This window comes from Panicum hallii, chromosome 1 (genome assembly GCF_002211085.1).
Source record: "Panicum hallii strain FIL2 chromosome 1, PHallii_v3.1, whole genome shotgun sequence".
In the NCBI taxonomy this organism is placed as follows: domain Eukaryota; kingdom Viridiplantae; phylum Streptophyta; class Magnoliopsida; order Poales; family Poaceae; genus Panicum; species Panicum hallii.
This window is the reverse complement of record NC_038042.1, coordinates 51735987-51757103: the sequence shown is the minus strand read 5'-3', so window position 1 is coordinate 51757103 and position 21117 is coordinate 51735987. Positions and strand designations below refer to the sequence as shown.

Below are 21117 nucleotides of genomic sequence, written 5' to 3'. Positions count from 1 at the left end.
CGCATGCTTACTGCCTTGCCGCCGGTACGCAGAAGAGTAGAGAGTTGGGCAGTACTATGGCTTGACCGCTTGAGAGAGGGATGGGTAGGACGGGGACACGCTGTCCCGGTCGTGACGGGAGGCGGGGAGGACGTCGGCGCCGGCGGGCGGGCGGAAGGTAGAGACGAGGAGAAGAGGGAGAGACAGCCAAATCAGGGCTCTCTTTGCAAATAACGAGGGTCTTTTTATAAATATTCGGATCGCGATCCGATTGAGGGTGTATATAAAAAACATACCTTAATTATTTATTTGCACCCCTTATTCGGATCTCGATTTCCAAATGAGGGGTTTATGTGAAAATAGTTAGGGTTTCTTTTAAAAATATTCGGATCACGATTAATAAGTAGCGATCCAAGTAAAGGTCTTTTTTAAATATTCGGGCCAGCAACTGTCAAGGTCGCCGCCTCGCCGGCGCCGCTATCTCCGCCACCATCGTCCCCAATCGCTGCCTCAAGCTCCCCCTACTATCCGCTTACGGCTCTTGCTCCTCCTAATTTCCAAGCGCCCATGTTGGCCTCTGGTCTCTGGGCAATGGAGCCAGCAGACGACGAGGATTCCGGCGATTCGCTTTGGAGAGCGACCAAACTCCGACTAACCTGGGGGTCTTCTGGCGCCCCCCTGCTGTGGCCGTCGGCCCGACGGCGGCAACCCTTTCCCCCTTCCGCAGCTCGCGAAGACAGGTGAGAATTCGATTCCATGCTTAGATTTTATAGTAAGATTTGTACAAGCAGTGTTCAACTGGTTTGTGGTTCCCCTTTTCTTACACCAATCTGCATACTAAAATCCATGAAAAACCCTATACACACTATTCACAGCTGAATGAAGCATCTGGCATGAGCTGCTGGATCCGCATTCAGTGACTGCATCATCTTTGGTGTTGTTGCTGTTGCTGTTGCCACTCGAGAATCGCTGAACGGAGCGCCTTGTTTGGGGTGAGCTTGCGGCTTGCAAGTCTCAGGTTTGTCATGGGCGATGTGTCGGCCCCAGCAAGCCATCCCCTGATTGCTTCAGCTTCGTATGTGAACCCATCTTCCGCCATGTGGGGGTCACTCATAACTTCCTGTTCCCCGTGCATCAGACAAAGATGGGTAAATTCAGAATTCAGATGCTTCAGTCTCATGTATACAAATTGCTATTGGCACATCATTGGTTCATGCGGCTTTTTTTATTAAATCAATGTGGATTTTGGTAGATCACTAACCTGAAAAATTGGACAGATGAAGTGTGATGGGGGTGGAGCATCAGAGGGTGATGCAAATCGAGATGGCCCAGTGGTCAGGCAAGCGGCTTTCATCAGTTGCTCGACCACCACCCATACTTCCCTGGCGAGTTCTGGCTGGCGTCCCCAGCTCAAGGTGATGCATCTAAGTCCAAGATGTGCCATCTGGTTGACCTGCGTAAATGGCCAGTCCCCTGCGGAGGTGTCAATGATAGAATGCAGGTTTCCTTTCTCCATTGCTTCTTCCACAATTTCACCGATCTGTTGCTGTGATCTCCCCGTCAGTAAGCGAAGTATGATAATGCCAAATGAGTTCACGTCAGACCACAGCATGAGCTCCCTAGCTGTCTTGAATTCACCATTGTCCATATAACAAAGTGTCCCCTTATGGTTCTTTGTAGGGTGACATTGAAGGTTGGTGGTCGGTAAGTCAGGTTGTCTGTGGAGGTGGCTGATGCCCAAGTCTCCCAGCTTGCTGACAAAGTTGGCATCAAGGAGAATGTTCCCCAGATTTAGATCACCGTGAACAATTGGATAAGGCTTGTATGAGTGGATGAAAGCCAAAGCTGAGCATATCTCCCCAATGATCCTCGTGCGCACCTTCCATGTCAGAGGTGGCATGTTTTTCTTGCGTGAAAGCCAGTCCTCGAGGGTACCATTTGGGAGGAATTCGTACACCAGCGCGAAATCGTCCGGGCATGCTCCTATCAGTGTTATGAGATTAGGATGCCTGACTCTACTAAGGACAGCAACCTGCAGGAGTGATGCCCCAGGTACAACAATAATGTCACTGCTCGTTCTGATAAGGGTGCTATAGAATTAAAGGGAAGTGATGTCAATTACCTCTTGATAAAACTTTGCTTGTCCTTTTAAGCTTCGTGGATGGAACAACTTTATTGCTACATTTGTGTTGCGGATGAAACCTTTATAGATGCTTGCAAATTCATCTTCACAAATCTTAAATTCTTCATCAAATCCATTGGTTGCTTTCTGCAGCTCGGCAAATGAGAACTCAGTGTCTGGAGTTTCAGTTATCATTGAGGCTCTTTGCTTGTTCTTTTGGCGTAACTCTTTGGCTTCTGTCACAGCAGCGTCTCTCTCATGCAGTAACTTTTCATACTTTGCTTGGAGCTCTTGGAGAAGCTGTTTGCTGTTTGCAAGCTTTTTTTCATGAATGTTCACAGTGGACTTGATCTCAGTCATATGTTTGCTATGTATCTCATGTAGCTCTTTTTTTGCTGCTTGAATTTCGTCCTTCTGCCTTGCCATTGTCTCCTCCATTCTTTCCTTTTCTTTCAACTGATGTATCTGCTGATGCTCCAGGTCTTTAATCTGTACGAGCACTCAACATTTTGGTAAAGTACTACACTTTGTATTATGGACCAATGCAGAAAAGGAAGAAGAAAACTTACCCTTTGAAGATATGAGATCAGATCTTTTTCAGCTTTTCTTCTTCTGTTAGTTTCTTCAGACGCATCCTTTTCAAAAGATTAGTCAGATATTTCTGAACAGTATTTAACAATACACTGAATCTTAATACAGACTGTCAAACTTACCACTTGTTCCAGTCTGTGCCTCTGCTCTTTTACATTTTGTAAGTCGTAATACAGTTTATCTCGTTGCCTCTTTGTTTCTTCAATCTCTGTCCTGTGTCTTGCTACCTTCTTCTCCATGTATTCCCTCTGTGCCTTCTCGTTTTGGAGCAAACTCTCCATCTCTTTAACCTGTAAGGATACTTTACATTTTGTATCACGTGCTTCCTTAGTTGAACCATAGACTCCTGATACAAAGTGCTTACTCTCTGTAGTGTCGAAAGCAGATCCATTTCGATCTTTTGGCGTTTCTTAGATTCTTCACATGATTGTTTTATAAAATACTTGGTAATTTCTTCCACGTGGTCTTTTGCAGCAGATTTAATTTGTGTTATACGTTGTTCAAGCATAAGGTTATGCTTTTTTGAATCCTGTAATTCATCAGATAACGTGCATTGTTGTCTTCTCATTTTGTCAATCTGCAGCCTCTGTCTAGTTAGAGTCTTCTCAATTTCTTTTCGCTGGCTCACTTCTTGAAGATATGAATCTTCTGACTCTTTAATCTGCAAGGAGATTTTGGTGGTGTGTTATGTTCAATATGATGGTCAGAGAGTCTTCTTTCATTATTTTACATTATAGATAATGCAAGCAGCAGTGTGAACCCATAAAACAAATCTTACTCTTTGAAGTGCTGAATGCAGGTCCATTTCAGTTCTGCGTATTTTGTTAGATTCATTATCAGCTGGATCCTTCAACAGCTTAGCTTCAATACATAGATCTTGAAGTTTCTCATACATTTCTTCATCTACACTGGGTTGGTCTTCCTGTGAGATACCACCAGCAAAAAGACTTTAGTTTATTTTGATACCTTAATATATAGTGATAGCATTCTCATTTATAATACTGTACTTACCTGATTATATTCTGATGCTAGCAGCAAGTAGACATTATCAGATTCTTGTGTAGGAGGATGCACCACTGGTGTTGGTTCATTTGTATCTCCAATCATTGGAGGTAGAGTAGCAGTTCCGGAGAAATTAGCAGCAGCATCAAGTCTTGATGATCCATACACTATCATTCCCCAATCTGGAGTTACCATTACAGTGAAAAACCAGTGTGATTACCTTCAAAAGTAAATTGGACCACATGGCTAAAAACCATCTTATTTGCTCGCATAAAAAACTGTTCCTTTTTTTTCTGGACACATTTCACATATGAACATGGTTATCTTTCACGATCTAAGAATGGTTGGGATGATTTATTGCTTCTATATAAACCTGTCAATTTTTTTTGGCTGTATTTGGGTGCATTCATCTATCATTAGTTTGAACATAGGAATATAATTTTACAAAAATACATGATTGTAATGTCTTAAATCGATTTGTGAACTCTACTGATGCCTAAATTTCGGCCTTCATTCTACTAATATGGAGGTTTTATTTGTATGCATAGAATTATCTGCTTGCATATTTAAGCCCAAAAACTACAGAGACAATTATTTTGCAAAAATGACATACTACCGTTCCATATGCATTTAGGATAATCACCTCCAAAAAGATAATCCCAATCTGTCATTTCTGTTGCAACCAATGAGCTTGAAGTGTATCCTTTGGAGCTTGATACTTCGTATTCCAACTCGGTGAGTGCCATTGATCCCATTTGGCTTGAAATGATGTATGCTGGTGCCTCTTGTGCATTTTGTGCAGGTGACGGAGGTATTGCAGGAAGGCTTTCAGTTGCTTCCCTGTAAGCTTTGATAAGCATGGTTATTAAATTTTTCAGCTATTTGCAACACTAGCGCACTGAAACTTATGTCCACTACACTTCGAATTGGGACCATCAGAGGTAGAGTTCTTGTTAAGGACACAGTAGATTGGTCTCCCAGACTCCCAGTTGAACAAATGTACTATTTGTAGATATAGAAGCCTGGAAGTACTAAAATAACAGGTATCAATTGAACCTCGCCCGTTACCTGGTACATATCAAATGCCCTTTACAAGTAAACCATATCTTGCATGATGGAGCAGCTGCCTCCATAAGCCTGAGTGCTGTCATTGACATTGGTGTGTTCATTTCTCTACAATTCGAGACCATATGTTAGAATGTGCCATTATAAGAATACTCTTAAGAAACTTCTTGGTCTAAGCATGCTAGCTTCTTACTAATTTCTTGGAAGGAGAGAAACAAAATAGAACAGTATCTCAGGTACTTAAGTTCAAGAGTATGATGATGCATTCAGATTCGTTGAAGTGAGATGCATAGTCATCTTATTTGTGCTCCCAATTTTTGAAAATTTGCGAGGAGAAACACTAGATTTGGTTGCTGATCCATACTTTGAGAAGTGTCGATCTGCAGCTGCTCCCATCACAAGCTCGGTGACGTTATGAAGGGTGACGAGTTCCTCAAGTCCTTTAGCAACATTATCTGTCTCAATTATTATTTTCTCACAACCAACCTGGAACAGGAGAATATCGTGTTCATCTTGTCGAGTTAATCTAGTGTTGAGCATTGCAGTATTGAAAATTGCAAGGTTTTGCAGTTAATTCATGAGGGTGGTACAAGCCAGCGTGTAGCTACAATAAAAGGATGGAGAGTGCACCTCTATATCTTCCCTTGTGCATTTTGCTATCAGAACATACGCATCTAGGTTCTTCTCTGCCTTTGCTCGCATCAGCTTCCTGTACTCCTTGATTTCTTCCGGGTTAATGCTCGCCTGATCCCTCACTGAAATATAGCAGAAAGCACAAGCTGTTTCAACCTAAGTGTATAAGATGCAAGCATTCCCTTTCTGCACAAAAAGACGCAAGAAATACTCCTCACGCTTAGAAGTGTGAAGGCACTTTCTGTTTTACCACTAACATCCTTGTTCTGTTGTAGATTGTGACACAATAATTATTTAAAAAGGAAAGAAAAATCTAGAAACACTCATTGATTGAGAGGAAATGAAAGTTGTGTGTGCAGCATGTTTTAGGGATTATAGTGTGTATGTAGATCAGTTTAACATTTGCAGGTGGACAATTTTTTCAATTCCGTACGTGTTCGACTTGTATAAGAAATGCAACTTCTTTTCAAAATTCAAATACGAAGACATGTATGTGAACTCATGCTTGCGCTTTGGCTGATCGGGGTGATATTGTTGGTTACATATCATGAATCTTAACTGAATATAGTTGCTTCTCATTTCCTCTCTTTCAGCAAGTGATGCATAACTGAGCACTGGTCGCGATGCTCTTGCAAAATCCGGTGCCCCTCAGGAAAAAGAGGAAAGGCTTACGCTGTGCAGGGCTGTGGACATGAGCGATCACGACCTTGGAACCGTCCCTGACCAAGTTGCGCAGCGCCCACAGCAGCGTGCTCCTCCCGTCGCTGACCTCTTCCGGCACCGCGACGAACACCGCCACGTCCCCGGCGCCGGCGGGCGGGCTCTGCTCGTCCAGCTCGTCCGCCAGGGAGCCCGCCCACGAGGTGGCGGGGCTGCCCCGCGCGCTCGACAGCGGCTCCCACTCCTCGTGCTCTCCCTCCATTCGCCGCCGCTTCTTCTCCACGATCAGCGCATGAAGCCCGGTGGCGTGAGCTCGTCGTGCCCCGCAGTCGTAGTATATCTCCGTGGCGGAAATCGGAGAGGCCAGAGCCCGGAACGACAGGGACGTGGCCCCGCCGGGTGACGGGTCAATCAATGCCCGATAATGTTCGTGGTTTTGCTGCATTGACCCGCCAATTAACAACCCAAAGTCACCGCCGCGACGCACCAAGCAAGAACCTCCGCATTGGCACAGAGCACGCGAGCGTGGCGCGAGCTCGGACGTGGCCCGGCTCACGCTGGCATGATTCATGGTTTGCGTGTGGGCCCAGGCGACGGACTTGAGCGACAACGACCAACCGAACCGACGGCATGGCGTTACGCTGCAAGCCATCAGTGGATTTTAGAGCTGCAAATTGGTGCCGTGATTCATGAACCACCCCTGCCGTGAACATTTCCAAGCATGTTTGACCATCCCAGAAGTCGTCGCATGGCGTGGCGTCGTGGCGTAAGGAGGCCTCGGCCGTGGATGGATGGCTCATCGATTTTTTTCTTTTTTCTTTTTTGAGAGGATTGTGGACTCATCAAATGTGGACCCATGGGCCATGAAATTTTGTGGAGTACCAGGTAGACGGGCCAGGCTTTGGGCAGCAGCATAGTAAGTGTTAGCATCCGAGAGGTCGGCCCACCACTCGCTAGCCAGATTAAACATGGTCCACCCTCCCTTGTACATACACGTACAAAATCTTAAACAGCAACTTTTCCCAGAACACCCCTTTTTGTGTATTTTTTTTAAGATAACGGAAGAAACTCCCAGCATCAACCTCTTCAAGAAAGATAAATGTTAAATCAGCATGCAATTATTACAGGCAGTAGCTAGTGCTACTACACCATTACAACTAAGAAACACCAAATAAAAGGTTCAACATGAATGTCCAATCCTGAAAAATAAGATGCCACCCATGAGAGGCGAAGAAGTACATTGCCGACGTCTATACGGCACACTTAATCCATATCCCCTTCTTGTGTTATAAATCTTATTATTCTTTTTTTAGTGGTAAATCTTATTATTCTTAGTTCTCAATCCAGACCACGATATGAGGTATCCGATGTTACTTATGCAGCGTTCTCAGTGAGAGCGGTCGTCATCTCCAGCGCCGCTGCTGCTTCTGCCAGTCCTCAGTCCTCGATCGCCCGACGGAGCGCCGTGTTTCGAATCAGCACGTCGTGGGTGTCTCCCTCGTTCGTCATCGGCGAAGTACGTTTCCCGGCGTCTATCCGCTTCCTGATTTCACTGCCTTCATAGGATATCTCATCTGCTGCAATGTGGGGGTCTCTCATCACCTCCTGCACTTCCACCAACCATGAGACCGAAACTAGCCTGCGTCACATTTCTGAAGAAAATAAAGCGCATTCTCTGGAGAGCACTGTGTGTCGCTTCACTGACCTGAGTGATTGAACATACGAAATACGATGGCGCAGAAGACTTGCCTGATGAGTCATCAACGTCACTTAACAAGGTGTCTAGCTTGGTTCCATAAATTTCTAAAACTCGCTGTTTTTCCGCCATTTCCTCTTCGTGGTTATTTCTAGCAGACTTCAACCCATCTGTTAGTTTATTAACTTCGTCTGTCATTTTCTTGAATTGTTTTTGCTGTGCCTGCAGCTGCGCACCCTTAACGACATACAATGCCTTGTAGTTTTCCTTCTGTATATAGAAACAACGACATTACTTTATTAATGGATACATAAGCATTGCATTGCGAGCTCTCTAAAAAATGATAAACATTTACCTTTTTATCAGCAGATAGTATGTCCCGTTCGGCTTTGTGACGAGCCTCTTCAGCAGATAGTAGGTTCCGTTCGTCTTTGTGACGAGCCTCTTCAGCAGATAGTAGGTTCCGTTCGAGTTGGCGAAGAGTCTCTTCAGTAGGTGATGGAGGTGTTGCAAAAACATGTGTGTCTCCATTCCTATATCAGTTCACAGGTGAGGTGGACAAATTATGATCTGTTTTCCGATGTGCTGCGCTGATATTATTTGTTAAAAAGCTAAGCAAATAACCGGGCTATATCCAACTAACCACCGATTCGGATTGGTCTTACCTAGTGCATATGAGATGCCCTTTGCATGCGAACCATATCTTGCATGATTTCTTTGCTGCCATCATCAGTACGAGTGCTGTCTTGGACCAGGAATGGCTCAAGGAAAATAGATCCCTGGTGTCACCATTCACAAATAACAGTATTATTCCCTTCGAACATAGGATGGTTCAGACTACCAAATTTTAGTGGCAATTATGTTGACCAAACTACAAATGTTAATGTAATTAAAGTAACTTCCACAATTGTATCTCCATGGTATTCTTTCATTAGACCTTGTTCGGTTAATCCCCTCCCCGAGGGGATTGGGGGGAATGGAGGGATCGAGTGAGATTTTGATTTGCAGGAGATTTAATCCCTCCGAAAACCTCCAATCCACTTCAAACGCAACAATCCACCAATATATATATATATATGTATATATATATATATATGTGTATATATATAGTTCATTGGAAAGTTGAGAAGTAGCCACACACTATATTGAAGTAGTATATGTTTACAACCTTAGCTAAAACATACAAATTAAAATTTATAAGATTCTTGCAAAATATTACTAACCAGCACAATATATTAGGTTCTTTAGTGTCTTATCATTTTATGATAACTTGCAGCTATGAACTACCGAAGCATATCGCATGAGAGACTATATCCATACTTAGAGTAGTGTTCATCTGCAGCTGCTCCCATGACAAGGTTGGTTATGCCTTCACTGGCAATAAGCTCCTTAAGCCCTTTGGCAACATCATCCTTATCAATCACTCTTTTCTTACTGCTAACCTGCAAAGCACAATGACGGCAAAAAATTATGAACGTAGGTGCACTTCTTAAATCGTCTCCCTGCTTGTGTAAGGTGTTTCTCGATTGTTTTAATTAATGGTTCACTTCCTGAAGGAGGCATTAGAGGCGCAGATTCGCACTTCTAGAAGGAGGCATTAGAGAACCCAGATTCACACCTTTAGTATTGTGCATATCTTAACATATTCATCGAGTTTCTTCATTGTAATTGCCTTCGCCTTTGCTAGCTTCGTCCTTTCTTTGGTGTCGACTATTTATTGATCCGTCCTGTTAATATCAGCTTCTATCTCAGCTGCAACTGCAGATGCATTTGGCAAAAGGCTAAGAAGCAAATCCTCTCCTTGAATTTGTCAAACGTCTAAGAAAAAGAAGGGGCCTAGCCTAGCCCACATATACGCCCGCCTGGTGTGATGTAACATTTCCGAATTCCATCAATTGCCTTCATCCACCGTCCAACAACACACACACTCACCCTTAGATTCATCTTTCTCCCGCTTCCCTAATTCACTACACTAGCCACTACCACCAGAGCAGGGCCGTACCTACGAGTTGGAGGCCCCGGTGCAAAAGTATAATGGGTTTTTTAAAAAAAAATTCGACCAAATTAAAGCATGCTTTTAACCAAAGTAATGATTTCCTAAATAGTGGAGGGCCTAAAGTTCCAATCATCCACTGTATGGGCTAACTACTGCTTGTTGTATGGGCTTTGGTGGAATTTTTTTCTATAGTTAAGTATTTAATCAGCTAACTAATTACAGGATTTGGGGGCCCTTGCGGGTGGCCACCTTGCCCTTGTTGTATGGCCGTGCACCAAAGGCTAGGCTGTAGGTTCTTGGTCTTGTTGTCTAGCTCTCTTCCTGATATTCCTTGATTCTCATTAGTTAAGAGCGTCTCCAGCATTTCTTCAATATTTTTTTCCTAATAAACAACTAATGGGTAGGTCTCACTAGTATTTTTATAGTATTTGGAGAGTTGCTTTTGCAGTTTTTCTATAATCGTATCCAATCCAACTACCGTATTGGGATAGTTCCAACTTTCCCCCTATTTGAGGAGAGATGCAGTGGATTATTGGATTGTTCCAATAATTATTGGAAAAAAGGAAATGTAAGGGGTTCTGCTAAAGCGCTATTTTTGCACGAACTCCTCCAATATGGTAGTTGAATTGGGGAATAAGAATCTGCTGGAGATACTCTAACTCTCTTTTAAGACTTGTTTTCATGAGTTGGAGATGCCTAGAAACCATAATTGCGATTTCTTTGATTTAATTTAACTTCTATCTTTATCCAAGACACACTCTCAACATCTCATGAGTTTCTTTTTTTGCATTCATGAATCTTTATTTACAACGTGTTTGGCACGTGATAGGAAATGACAATTCACATGGGAGATGGGAGTTGGATTTTTAGTATCCATCTCCTCTCTGGCTCACGGGTTTGAGAGTGGGAATCCTATCATAAGTTAGGATAACTGGTTGTGATGTACCGATCTTCTCCCACTCTAATCTTGGACGGTAGTTTATTGGTGGAGTGGGCCTCCTAAACTTCCATTCATCTAAATAGCACAAGGTATTTCTAAGCTCACACCACTAAACTCCATTTCCTTCAACCAATATCCCCAAACAGAAACGAGCCAGTAAAGTAATTGAGTTTTTTTTGTTATCAAGAGTTTTCTATATGAAATCCCTGTTAAGTTCTCATACTCCGAGATGAGGTTTTAATGGAATCCACGTTTTTATTTTTAAATAAAACTCAACTAAATATCCGTGGGGATCGGCTTTTATGGTTCGAGGAAGAGGATGGTTTCTCGCACCTTACATTTTTATTTCGTTTAGAGAATGGAACGGGTTGATTCATCACAACTTCATCTCTGGCAAACATATAATTGACTTAATAATGAGGAATTTTCATCTTACCAGAATTCATGGAGTGACACTGTGATGGACCCTTCCGCTTTATATACGGTGATTTCTCAAACAAACACCCCATTAGCTAATAAGTAGCATACACATACACTGCCGCAAAGATGTGTGAACTAATCGAAAAGATATATCACAGCACGCACATGACGAGCCTGTTAGGTGCTTAAGCTAAGATGATATATGAAGTGCACAAATAGCCATCTGTGCTGGTAGAAGGCCAGTCCTGACCTGTTTTGACTGCCAGCCCAGACGCTCGCTGACCTAGTGGTGTTAGCTAGCTAATAGTAAATAAAATGGTGGTGGAATCTGAATCTACGGATCCAAGTATTTACTGGGCCGCCTCCAACGACGGGCCTTCTCCTTCAAAAAAAGTCGCTATGGGCCTAAGAAAGTTTTAGGCAAACGGGCCCGTCTCTCTCGGGGGACTCCGGCGGTCCGCCCACCACCGAAAATCGGACGACTTGGCAACCGGCGGCGGCGGTCGCCCTCGCCCTCGTCCTCCAGACCTTGCGGCGGCGTACTCCGCCGAGCTCCATCTCACGCCCGCCGCTTTCCATCGCTGTCTTTGTTGCAGTCCCTAGTCGCTAAACCCTGACACGGCGACTCGAGCCCGTAGGACAGCCACCTCCGCCGTCACCCCTCGAGCCCTCCACTCGCCCCGGTCCGGTGTGGCTGCACACGGAGGTGGATCTGATTCATCCCGCGAGGTATGCCGAATTTTCAATCAATTTCGATTAAAGTGATCCACCTCATGCTGTAGGATTACACGTACCATTTCCACAGAACTAAATTTCCCAGTTAAATTTTCCTTCTTAATTTGGACGAAGTTTTACCCTAAAATCTCAATCTGAATTCTGAAGCTCTAAACTGTACGCACACTAATTTACAGTTAGAATGAAGTATCCAATGACGTCCAGCTACATTCCGGTTCAGGAAATGGTCATGTCCGGTAATGCAGCTGCTGTTGCCACTCGAGGATCGCCGAGCGGAGCGCCCTGTTCGGCGTCAGCTCGCAGTGCTCGAGCTTCAGGTTCGTCATCGGCGACGTGTCGTGCCCGCTGTCGAGCCACCCCATGATGGCCTCGGCCTCGTACGTGAACCCGTCCGCCGCGATGTGGGGGTCGCTCATCACCTCCTGGAAGATCGGGCAGACGAAGTAGGACGGCGCGTGGGCGTCGCCCAGCGACGGCGCGAACGACAGCCGCCCCGCGGTGAGCGAGGCGGCCTTCATGAGGGGCTCCACCACCTTCCACACCTCCCCCGCGAGGTCCGGCCGCCGCCGCCGGCTCATCTCCGCGCACCGCAGGCCGATGTGCGCCAGCTGGTTGGCCTGCACGAACGGCCAGCTCCCCGCGGTGGGGTCGAGGATGGCGTGCAGCTCCCCTCGCTCCATCGCGTCCTCCACCACCTCTGCGATCCTCTTTGGCGGCCGTCCCGTCAGGAGCCGCAGGATGATGATGCCGAACGAGTACACGTCGGACCGCGGCGTGAGCTCGCCAGTGGACAGGAACTCCGGGTCCATGTACGCGAAGGTCCCCTTCGGGGTGGTCGTCCGATGGAGCTTTGTGGTGATGGACCTGGTGGTGTTGGACATGGCGGTGTTCGACTGGCTCAGAAGCCGGCAGATGCCGAAGTCCCCCAGCTTGCTGACGAAGTTGGCGTCGAGGAGGATGTTGCCAGGCTTCAGGTCGCCGTGGACCACCGGGTGCGGCTGGTTCGAGTGGAGGAAGATCAGGGCCGAGCACATCTCGCAGATGATCTTGGTGCGCACCTGCCATGTCAGTGGCGGCGTGTTATTGATGCACGCGAGCCGGTCCTCGAGGCTGCCGTTGGGGAGGAATTCGTAAACCAGGCCGGACGCCTCCTGGCACGAGCCAATCAGTGTGACAAGGTTTGGATGCCGCACTCTACCGAGGACAGCAACCTGCAATGGTGTAACTCAAGGGTCAGGCATGATTGCCTATTTGATTGTATGAAGTGAAGCCAATAATCTGATGAATTGCATCACCTCTTGGTTGAATTCTGACTGCCCTTGCATACTCTGAGGATTCAGCAACTTTATAGCAACTGTTGTGTTGCGGAGGAACCCTTTGTAGACGCTTCCAAATCCACCCTCACCAATCTTAAGTCCCTCATCAAAGCCTTGGGTTGCTTGTTCTAGCTCAAAGTAGGAGAACTCAGTATTAAGTGTTTCAGCTGGCAATGGCATTGCCATTTTCTGGTCATTCTTCTGCCGCAAGCCATTAGCTTCAGCCACTGCAGCATCTCGTTCTTGTTGCAGCTTCTCGTTATCTGTTTGCAGCACACCGAGAAGGTGTTTGTTCGCCGCCATCTTCTCTTCATGATCTTTGATGACAGATGCCATCTCGTTTATTTGTTGCTCTAGGGCGAACTTCTGCTCCTTGACATCCTGCAGTTCATTGGAGATAGCATGATGCTGTGTTTTTATTTCTTCAATCTCCTGTGCCTGTCTGACAAGCGTTTCCTCAGTTGTTTTTCGCTGCTTGATCTCATGCTGATATAAGCTTTCTATCTCTTTTGCCTGTACAAGTAGTATATGACTTTGGTTGGTTTAATATTTGCAAGCTCAATCATGAATAATGGAGAAAACTTACCTTTTGAAGAGCTAAAATCATATCTCGTTCAGCTCTTAGGCGTTTTGTTGATTCTTCATATGCTTCTTTCTTATAGAGTTCAGCTTCACTGAGAGCCTCTGTGAGTCTATCGTATATATTAGCATCAACGCCTGGATTCTCCTGTGCAGTACCAAACTTATTTCAGTACTCTGTTATACTTTATTTACAAGAGTTTTTATTAACTCGTCATTCTTCCTTCTGATACGTACCAGCTCATGAGAAGGGGATGAGAAATTCTCATCGTTAGGTTCATGCATTTGATGCGGCATTGCTGATCCAGAGACAGTGACTGCATCATAATTTCTTGATGGATCAGACCAGGAGTTCTGCAATCTCCCAAATTCACTCCAGGAATCTATAGAGCTCCTTGATGTACTTGTAGGCCTGCCATAGGATTCATGTAGCCGAGACGGTGTGCTGATAGCTTCTAGAGAGGGATACAGCCCCACTTCTGTTCTCGATCTTATCAGATCATGCCTTGGACTTCCGTTTGAGCTTGATGCCTCGTTCTCTGAGTGTGAATGACTGATTGTAACTGATCTCAGATGGTTAACAACGCTGGTTGCTGAGGAGTTTGATGCATTTGTGAACACAGGTGATGCTGGTATGGCAGGAACAGTTGTATTTGCTTCCCTGAAGTATTCAGAGGTCAGATTTTATCCCCTTTTTGTTCTTTTTTCAATGAATTTTACTGACATTAATTATTTTGCAATGATATGGAGTTGACTACCATAGTCAAGTTAAGAATCAAATAAATGAGATGTTATGGGATCAAATCCGAGAAGGTTCGCAAATAACCACATCTAACTTTAGTGGAACTCAAACCATGGGTGCTAGACACAAGGTGCAGGTGTTATCATAGTTAGACCACCAACTGATTACATTTCACTGATACTAATGTCCCAGAAAATAGTTTATATCTTAGGCAGGTAAAAACCTTCTCAGCTTAATCATACCTGGTGCATATAAGATGGCCTTTACAAGTAAACCATATCTTACACGACGAGGCTGCTGTCTCCATCAGTCTGAGTGCCGTCTTGGATTTAAGTGATTTCATTTTCCTACAATAGGAGAACACTTATCAGATAGCACGACCAGATTTGTTTTCTTCTGTTTCCAGTATTTTAGTTTCAACACGCTGAGATTTAGTGCCACGTATAACTTGTGTGCTGATAAGGAATATAGTTTGATGATGTTTTGCAGCTTTAAACTACCAAAATCCAAAAATAAACATGAGAAAGACACTATAATCATCAGGTGTGATTCATACTTTGAGTGGTGTTTGTCTGCAGCTGCTCCCATGACAAGCCTGGTGATGCCGTGAAGGGAAATAAGCTCTTCAAGCCCTTTAGCAACATCCTCGTTTTCTATTATTAGTTTCTCGCAACTGACCTATGAAAGGTAATGTGGCAGCAATCTATCATTTAAGATACATATGCATTCACTGTATTCTCCTGTGTTGCTGGGTGGTTTAGGTGGTTTATTAGTTTTATTCATGGCATAAAAGAGGTGGGGAAGAGCACCTTTTTCCTTATGCACATCTTAACATACTCATCTAGTTTCTCCTCTGCCTCTGCTCGCACCTTCTTTCTATGATCATTAACCCGTTGCGGATTCACTGTCGTGTAATGAACTTTTGCCCCCACTGAAATGACAGAATAAGGACAATCCAGTGAAGTCTGAACTCTTGAGCAGTATTTATCATCATGGAAGAATTTTTTACTGTACTATGGTAAAAAATTATGGTCTTAAAACTGCTGTCGGTTTCATGGCTTTAGAGCATGTATGCCTGTTTCTTTCAATGCATAATAGTTCCGAAAGTTTTCTCATGCCGACAATGATGCAGCAGAGACGATTTATCAGGCTTTCAGAGGAATGAACCATGAGGCACGAATTCAGAAGATGGAAATGCCTTTTGGGACATGTGAAAACAAGTTTAGCAGCTCAGCTAACAAAGAACGAGCAGGTAAGAAAATCAAGGTTCGTTTACTCAAAATGACTACAATTTGCATGACGAAACAAGAAAATCCCTTTCAGTTGTGCTGTGTGAGTAGCTGTGTACAGGGTTTGCTTGCTCTCCAGACTCCAGAGTGAACAAACCATATCCATTTTTTCGAGAAACCGCAAGCGGCGGCGGCATTCAGGTTCATGGACACATTAATTGAAATTCGTCAGGTAATCGTTCAAACAACATGAGTACTAAGGAAAGCTTACTCATGGGGATCATCTGCGCGGGGCAGTGGACGTGGGCGACGACGACCCCGGCGCCGTCCTTGGCCAGGTTCTCCAGCGCCCACAGCAGGGTGCTCTTCCCGTGCCTGGCTTCCTCGGGCACGGCCACGAAAACCCTGCCCTCCACGGGCGGCGGGCTCGCCTCCTCCACCTCATCGCCGGCGGTGATGTCCGCGGCGCTGCTCACGGACGTCCTGAAGCTGTACTGCGACGACGACGACGTGTCCCACCGCCGGTGCGCCGCCTCGCCTCCGGCGCTCTGCATCCTTCCGGACCTAGCTCCGGTTCAAGCGGCTGTTGGCGAAGGAATTCTTCCGGATATGTAGCATTGGGTGCCATTTCCTGTACGAGGCTTGGATTGGCTTGGTGACCTAGGCGAAGTCAACTCCGATGGAATTAACATTGCCAGGCATCTTCCGGTAGCGTCTCTAGATACCGAGGACTCTTGGTTTGGCTCCATGCCTCCGTCCCATAAAAAAAAAAGAAACTGATGGTTGTCTGTTTCGGTTCTGGAATTGTATATTACTACTTCATGCTGAAGTTGTGCTTCCGCCTAATGATGATGAATCAGGTGTCGGGGATGAACACGCGCATCAGTGTCATCTACGGAAGCAGACAAGCTCGGTAGTTTATACAAGTGGCCACGCTACGTGTAAGAACGTGGCGATCAGTGTCCTCCTCCAATGGCGGGTGGAGATTCTGGTTTAAGATCTCCACGCCACGCCAACGGAGTTGATGGGGAAGAGTAGGATATCGATTTCAGATTGTTTGTAGTTGCACCCTTGCGCGTCCCCTCCCGGAACTAGGAGACTTGACCGTTCCCAACGGTCAAAGTCAACTGCCATCCTGCGATTGGCCCTTTTGGTGCTGTAAAAAGAATTCAGCTGGCCCATCAGTCACTGCATGAGCGGAGCCAGGGGTATTCCTGATATTTCCAGGAATACCTAACTTATTTTGCAAAAATACAAATATGTATAAAGTATATGCATATGTATAGTTTATGTTGGACCAAATTCTATTGTTTCTAAGTCTATGAGGAGACTATCTAGCCCATCATCTCCGTCTCACTGTCTCTTTTATCTCTCAAGTCCCGCAATTGTTAGCCTCCATCAATCTCTTTTACTTCTCAAATCCAAAGCTTGGACTAGGCTGGTAGACCCATAGCAACGGCCAAGAGGATTAAAAGAGCTATAGTATGGTAGCAAAGGAGCAAGCTAGATGCAATAGTCCCCAACAGTACGGGATGACTCAAACGCCAGGACCAATATAGGAGGAGCAGGGCGCAGAAGATTCTATGGTGTAATTTTTTTTCCAAATTTATATCTAAATTTGTAGCATAATTGAATAATTTTCTCTAAATTTGTGGTCATGTTTATAGCACGAATCATTCAGTTTTCACACTTAAATTTGCATTGTCTATACATTTTTCCATTTACACTGTTGGGAACACCAGGCTCCGCCACTGAGTCACTGGTGTACGTTTTGTACCAGCATCGTCTAGTGATGAAATTGAAGAGAAACTGTAGCTAAATTCCGTTCAAAAATGCGGTATGTGCCGGCCGCCGAGGCCTCAGACGCGGGGGGAGACCCAAGCGCGTTGTGGGCTTGTGGCCCATGCTATGCGATAGGGCAAAACCGGTCGACACGTTAATGCTGTTATTATCGTCCATTCCATCCCGTGCATGCCATTACTTTCTTGGCAAGGACACGCTTTGGGATCTTCAAAGTAGTTTTCTTGTGACTTCCTTAGCATTAGGCGCTGTTTGTTTCAGCTTCTGGTCGGATTTTCGATTTTAGAAGTCATCTGACTTTTAGATTTCTTAAAAACGAGATTTCAAAATCGGCCAGAAGTAGATATTCCCTGGAATCTTCACGGTAAACAATACTATTAAATTCCTTGACAATCTTAGTTTAAATATCATATGGATGCGATGTTCTACACCCAAAAGAAATTGTGTCTACTTTTTTATATAAAAAATAGAAATGTCATCCAAAACGAACAAATTGAACGACATCTTTTCGTCAAAAAAAAGACATCAGGATGTGCACCAGGTTCTTCAGACAGGACGAAACTTGAATATATTGGTCCACATAATTTACAGTCTATAGATACAGACATACACTGACTGCGCATGAGAGAACCCGGCCATCAACAGGAAACACGAGAGCCTACCCTACTGCAAACCCATATTACATCCAAGGCAATTGACAGCCGCGATCCAAATATCCACCGATCATCAGTGAGTCATATGAGCAGTGCTCGAGTTATCCTGGACGAACTTCCTGTACGACACGAGGATGGGGGTGCGCACCACGTTCTTGTGCGACACCCACTTGAGCTGCCCCTCCGCGATCCCCTTCTCCTTCCGCGCGCCCGCGGGCCTGATGGTGACCGTGAACCTCTTCGCCTCGTTCACCTTCGTGAACCGGAGCGTGTCCGGCGTCACCGTCACCGACAGCAGGCTCGGCACCTCCACCTGCGCGACGTACACGGACCTGGCGCGCCCGACGTTCGTCACCTCGCGGCTGACGGTCACGACGTAGGGCGCCTGGTCCAGGAACGCGGTGATGGACGGGTAGTTGAGGTCCTTCTGCGCCACGGGCGGCATCTGCGCGCACGACACCGGCGGCAGTGGGTGGATGATCGAGTTGATCTCGTGGTCGCTGTACCTGAGCCCGCAGAGGTAGGGGACGTAGTCCGCCGCCGACAGGTTGTACACGAGCCCCGGCCGCAGGGCCTTCATCGGGTTGACGAACCCGGCGCCCAGCGTGAGCAGGTTGGCGGGGTACCCGTCGTGCGCCGCGATCGGCTTCCGGCGGTGGTCCGTCGTGTCGGCCGTCGTTATCAGGGCCGACTTGATCGCCGCCGGCGACCACGTCGGGTGCGCTTTCTTGATCACCGCGGCGATCCCGCTGAGGTGCGGCGTGGCCATGGACGTGCCGGACAGGATGTCGAAATTCGCCGCCAGGGGATTGGGAGGCGTCATGAGCCCCGCCGGCCTGGGGACGCCGGCGATGATGTTCACCCCGGGGCCGGTGATGTCGGGCTTGAGGATCCCCTGGTTCTGCTTGCTCGGCCCCCGCGACGAGAACGCCGCCACGACCGGCGAGTCGCGGTTGCCGAGCACGGTTCCTTTGAAGATCAGCTCGCCCGTCGCGTCGTCCGTCGAGTTCATGTATGCCCTGATCTTCTGCCCTACCGAGTAAGGCACCTGCGACGCCGGGAGGGCGTGCGCCTTGGGTTGGATCACCGAGCCGAATTCCTGGATGTTGATGACAACCATACCGGCCGCGCCGGCTTCGCGTAGCGCGGCCCCCATCTCGAGGGCGGTGAAGTTGCCACCGGCGTCGCAAACGACGATCTTTCCGCCGACGTTCTGCGGCGTAAGGACTTTCTCGTCGGAACACGTGCCGTCGCTGAGGTCCCTTACCAGAGGCCGCTGCATGCTCAGGAAGTCCTTCGGCTGGAACAGCGACTCGCCGTCGAGCTCGACTCCGTTGCCAAGCTTTACAGAGACCACGAACCTCCGGTCGGTTGTGGCTGCCGCCACGGTGAGAAGCCACGGCGCCTCGTTGGCAACTGTTGCGTGTTGCGGGCCCATGTTCCCACCCGCGGCGCTGACGAAGACGCCTTTCATGATGGCGGTGTATCCCCCGAGCGCGATGGGATCGTAGGCGAAGTCACCGGCCTCGTCGTCGCCGAGCGAGAGCGACAGCACGTCGACGCCCTCTTCGACGGCGTCGTCCAGCGCTGCCAGTATGTCGTCGCGGTCGCAGCCCTTGTCCTCGAAGCACACCTGGTAGAGCGCGATGTGCGCGCGGGGTGCCATGCCGGAGGCCGTCCCGAGCCCGTTGCCCATGACGTTCGCGCCGGGCACGAACGCGCCGGCCGCCGTGCTCGACGTGTGCGTCCCGTGCGAGCCCTCGCTCACGGGCAGCACCGGGTCGTCAATCCCTTGCCACTTCCACTTGGCCGACTCGTAGAACGACCGCGCGCCGATGAGCTTGTTGTTGCACACGGAGCTGTTGAAGTCGCAGCGGCCCTTCCACTTGGCTGGCGGCGGCTTCATCCCCGTCGCGTCGAACGACGGGTGCCCGGGCCTGATGCCGTCGTCGAGGACGCCGATGATGATCCCCTCGCCCATGTTGCTCTTGCCCCACAGGCCGCCGTGGAAAGCTTTGCCGGTGAGCCCGAGCATCTGCGGCGTGTGCGTGGTCATCAGCCTGTACGTCTTCTCCGGGATGGCCTTGACGAACCAGTCCCTGCTTTCCATGGCGCGCACCTCCTCGTCGGTGAGGCGGGCCGCGAAGCCGTTCACGACGTGGCGGTAGGAGTAGATGAGGCGCGCCATGGCGGAGGGGTCCTTATCGAGCTCCTCCTCGGCCATGTCGCACACGGACGCGAGCAGCGACGCGTGCCAGCTCGACACGTCCTTGAACAGGTCCCGGTCGTACTCGTACGGCGTGCGCACGATGATGAGGTAGTTTCTGTGCAGGCCATGGTCGTTGTGCGCGGCGGCGGGGCTGGCCAGAAGCGAGGCGAGGAGGAAGACGGCAACGCGGAGGGAGAGGAGCGCCGCTAGGCGCGTCGGATTCGGAGGATCCATTGAAGAACAGACCGAACCGAGGTGAATCCGATGACGGCTGCTAGCTACATGCGAGGGGATCGATTGCTGATCATCCTAAAAATGGCGTGGTGCCAGATGGGAATGATTGGTTACCTTGCGCGCGCCAGCAGGATGAACAGGCTTAATATAGCAAGGGTTGGCAGGATTGGAGGTCGCTTGCTTGCGGCCAAACGTGGAGGAAACGGAAGAGGGTTCTGCACCTCACATTGCTGAACATTTAATTTGTGCGCTGACCCCAGTTTAAATTCATACCCAACTGAAATCTTGATTCCTACCTACAATGAAGGTTTCAATGCGTCACCAGCAATCAGAGACCATTCTGGCATTCCGACATGCAAATGCCAGTGGTCACCTTTAGAGCGTTTGCTTTTGCATGCAAACTATTGATCGATCCATCATACCGATAGGTCACGATTAGCAGTAACATGTATGGAACCCTTGTGACGCTGTACGACTCGGAAACATAAATGAAGCCTAGTATGAGACATGACGAGT

At 47.4% G+C, this 21117-nt stretch overlaps 3 protein-coding genes and 2 long non-coding RNA genes across 10 annotated transcripts; 2 read left to right on the top strand and 3 right to left on the bottom strand.

Annotated features, from left to right (window-relative positions):
- Positions 1-408: 408 nt before the first annotated feature.
- LOC112881360 lies at positions 409-2818 on the top strand. 2 transcript variants are annotated; one of them, XR_003226455.1, is made up of 4 exons: positions 409-719; positions 1257-1480; positions 1660-2031; positions 2582-2818. It is a non-coding gene; the product is annotated as an uncharacterized LOC112881360 (long non-coding RNA). The 2 variants fall into 2 exon arrangements; XR_003226454.1 differs by lacking the exon at positions 2582-2818 and having other exon boundaries at positions 1660-2160.
- Positions 727-6477, bottom strand: LOC112881297 (U-box domain-containing protein 33-like). Its single transcript, XM_025945972.1, has 13 exons — positions 6065-6477; positions 5390-5514; positions 5124-5245; positions 4763-4867; positions 4338-4534; positions 3704-3876; positions 3471-3614; positions 3057-3353; positions 2815-2982; positions 2671-2736; positions 2102-2590; positions 1241-2011; positions 727-1099 (listed from the first exon to the last, which is right to left on the bottom strand). The coding sequence occupies exons 1-13, from the start codon at positions 6312-6314 to the stop codon at positions 905-907; spliced, it is 3102 nt and encodes a 1033-aa protein (XP_025801757.1). The 5' UTR covers positions 6315-6477; the 3' UTR covers positions 727-904.
- A 4932-nt stretch (positions 6478-11409) lies between these two features.
- On the top strand, positions 11410-16143 carry LOC112881347. Of its 3 annotated transcripts, none has more exons than XR_003226452.1 (4): positions 11410-11833; positions 14358-14410; positions 15055-15163; positions 15420-16097. It is a non-coding gene; the product is annotated as an uncharacterized LOC112881347 (long non-coding RNA). The 3 variants fall into 3 exon arrangements; XR_003226453.1 differs by lacking the exon at positions 11410-11833 and having other exon boundaries at positions 14257-14410; positions 15420-15906; positions 16003-16143; XR_003226451.1 differs by lacking the exon at positions 11410-11833 and having other exon boundaries at positions 14257-14410.
- LOC112881326 (U-box domain-containing protein 33-like) lies at positions 11889-16417 on the bottom strand. 3 transcript variants are annotated; one of them, XM_025945997.1, is made up of 8 exons: positions 15977-16417; positions 15286-15407; positions 15033-15154; positions 14719-14823; positions 13972-14395; positions 13742-13882; positions 13135-13668; positions 11889-13050 (listed from the first exon to the last, which is right to left on the bottom strand). In XM_025945997.1, exons 1-8 carry the CDS (start codon positions 16257-16259, stop codon positions 12067-12069), a joined length of 2715 nt encoding a protein of 904 aa, XP_025801782.1. In that variant the 5' UTR covers positions 16260-16417; the 3' UTR covers positions 11889-12066. The 3 variants fall into 3 exon arrangements, with proteins under 3 accessions (XP_025801782.1, XP_025801787.1, XP_025801790.1); XM_025946002.1 differs by having other exon boundaries at positions 13742-13879; XM_025946005.1 differs by lacking the exons at positions 15033-15154; positions 15286-15407 and having other exon boundaries at positions 15977-16090.
- A 1778-nt stretch (positions 16418-18195) lies between these two features.
- LOC112878856 (subtilisin-like protease SBT1.2) lies at positions 18196-20397 on the bottom strand. Its single transcript, XM_025943096.1, has one exon. The coding sequence runs from the start codon at positions 20380-20382 to the stop codon at positions 18232-18234; it is 2151 nt and encodes a 716-aa protein (XP_025798881.1). The 5' UTR covers positions 20383-20397; the 3' UTR covers positions 18196-18231.
- Between the last annotated feature and the right edge of the window lie 720 nt (positions 20398-21117).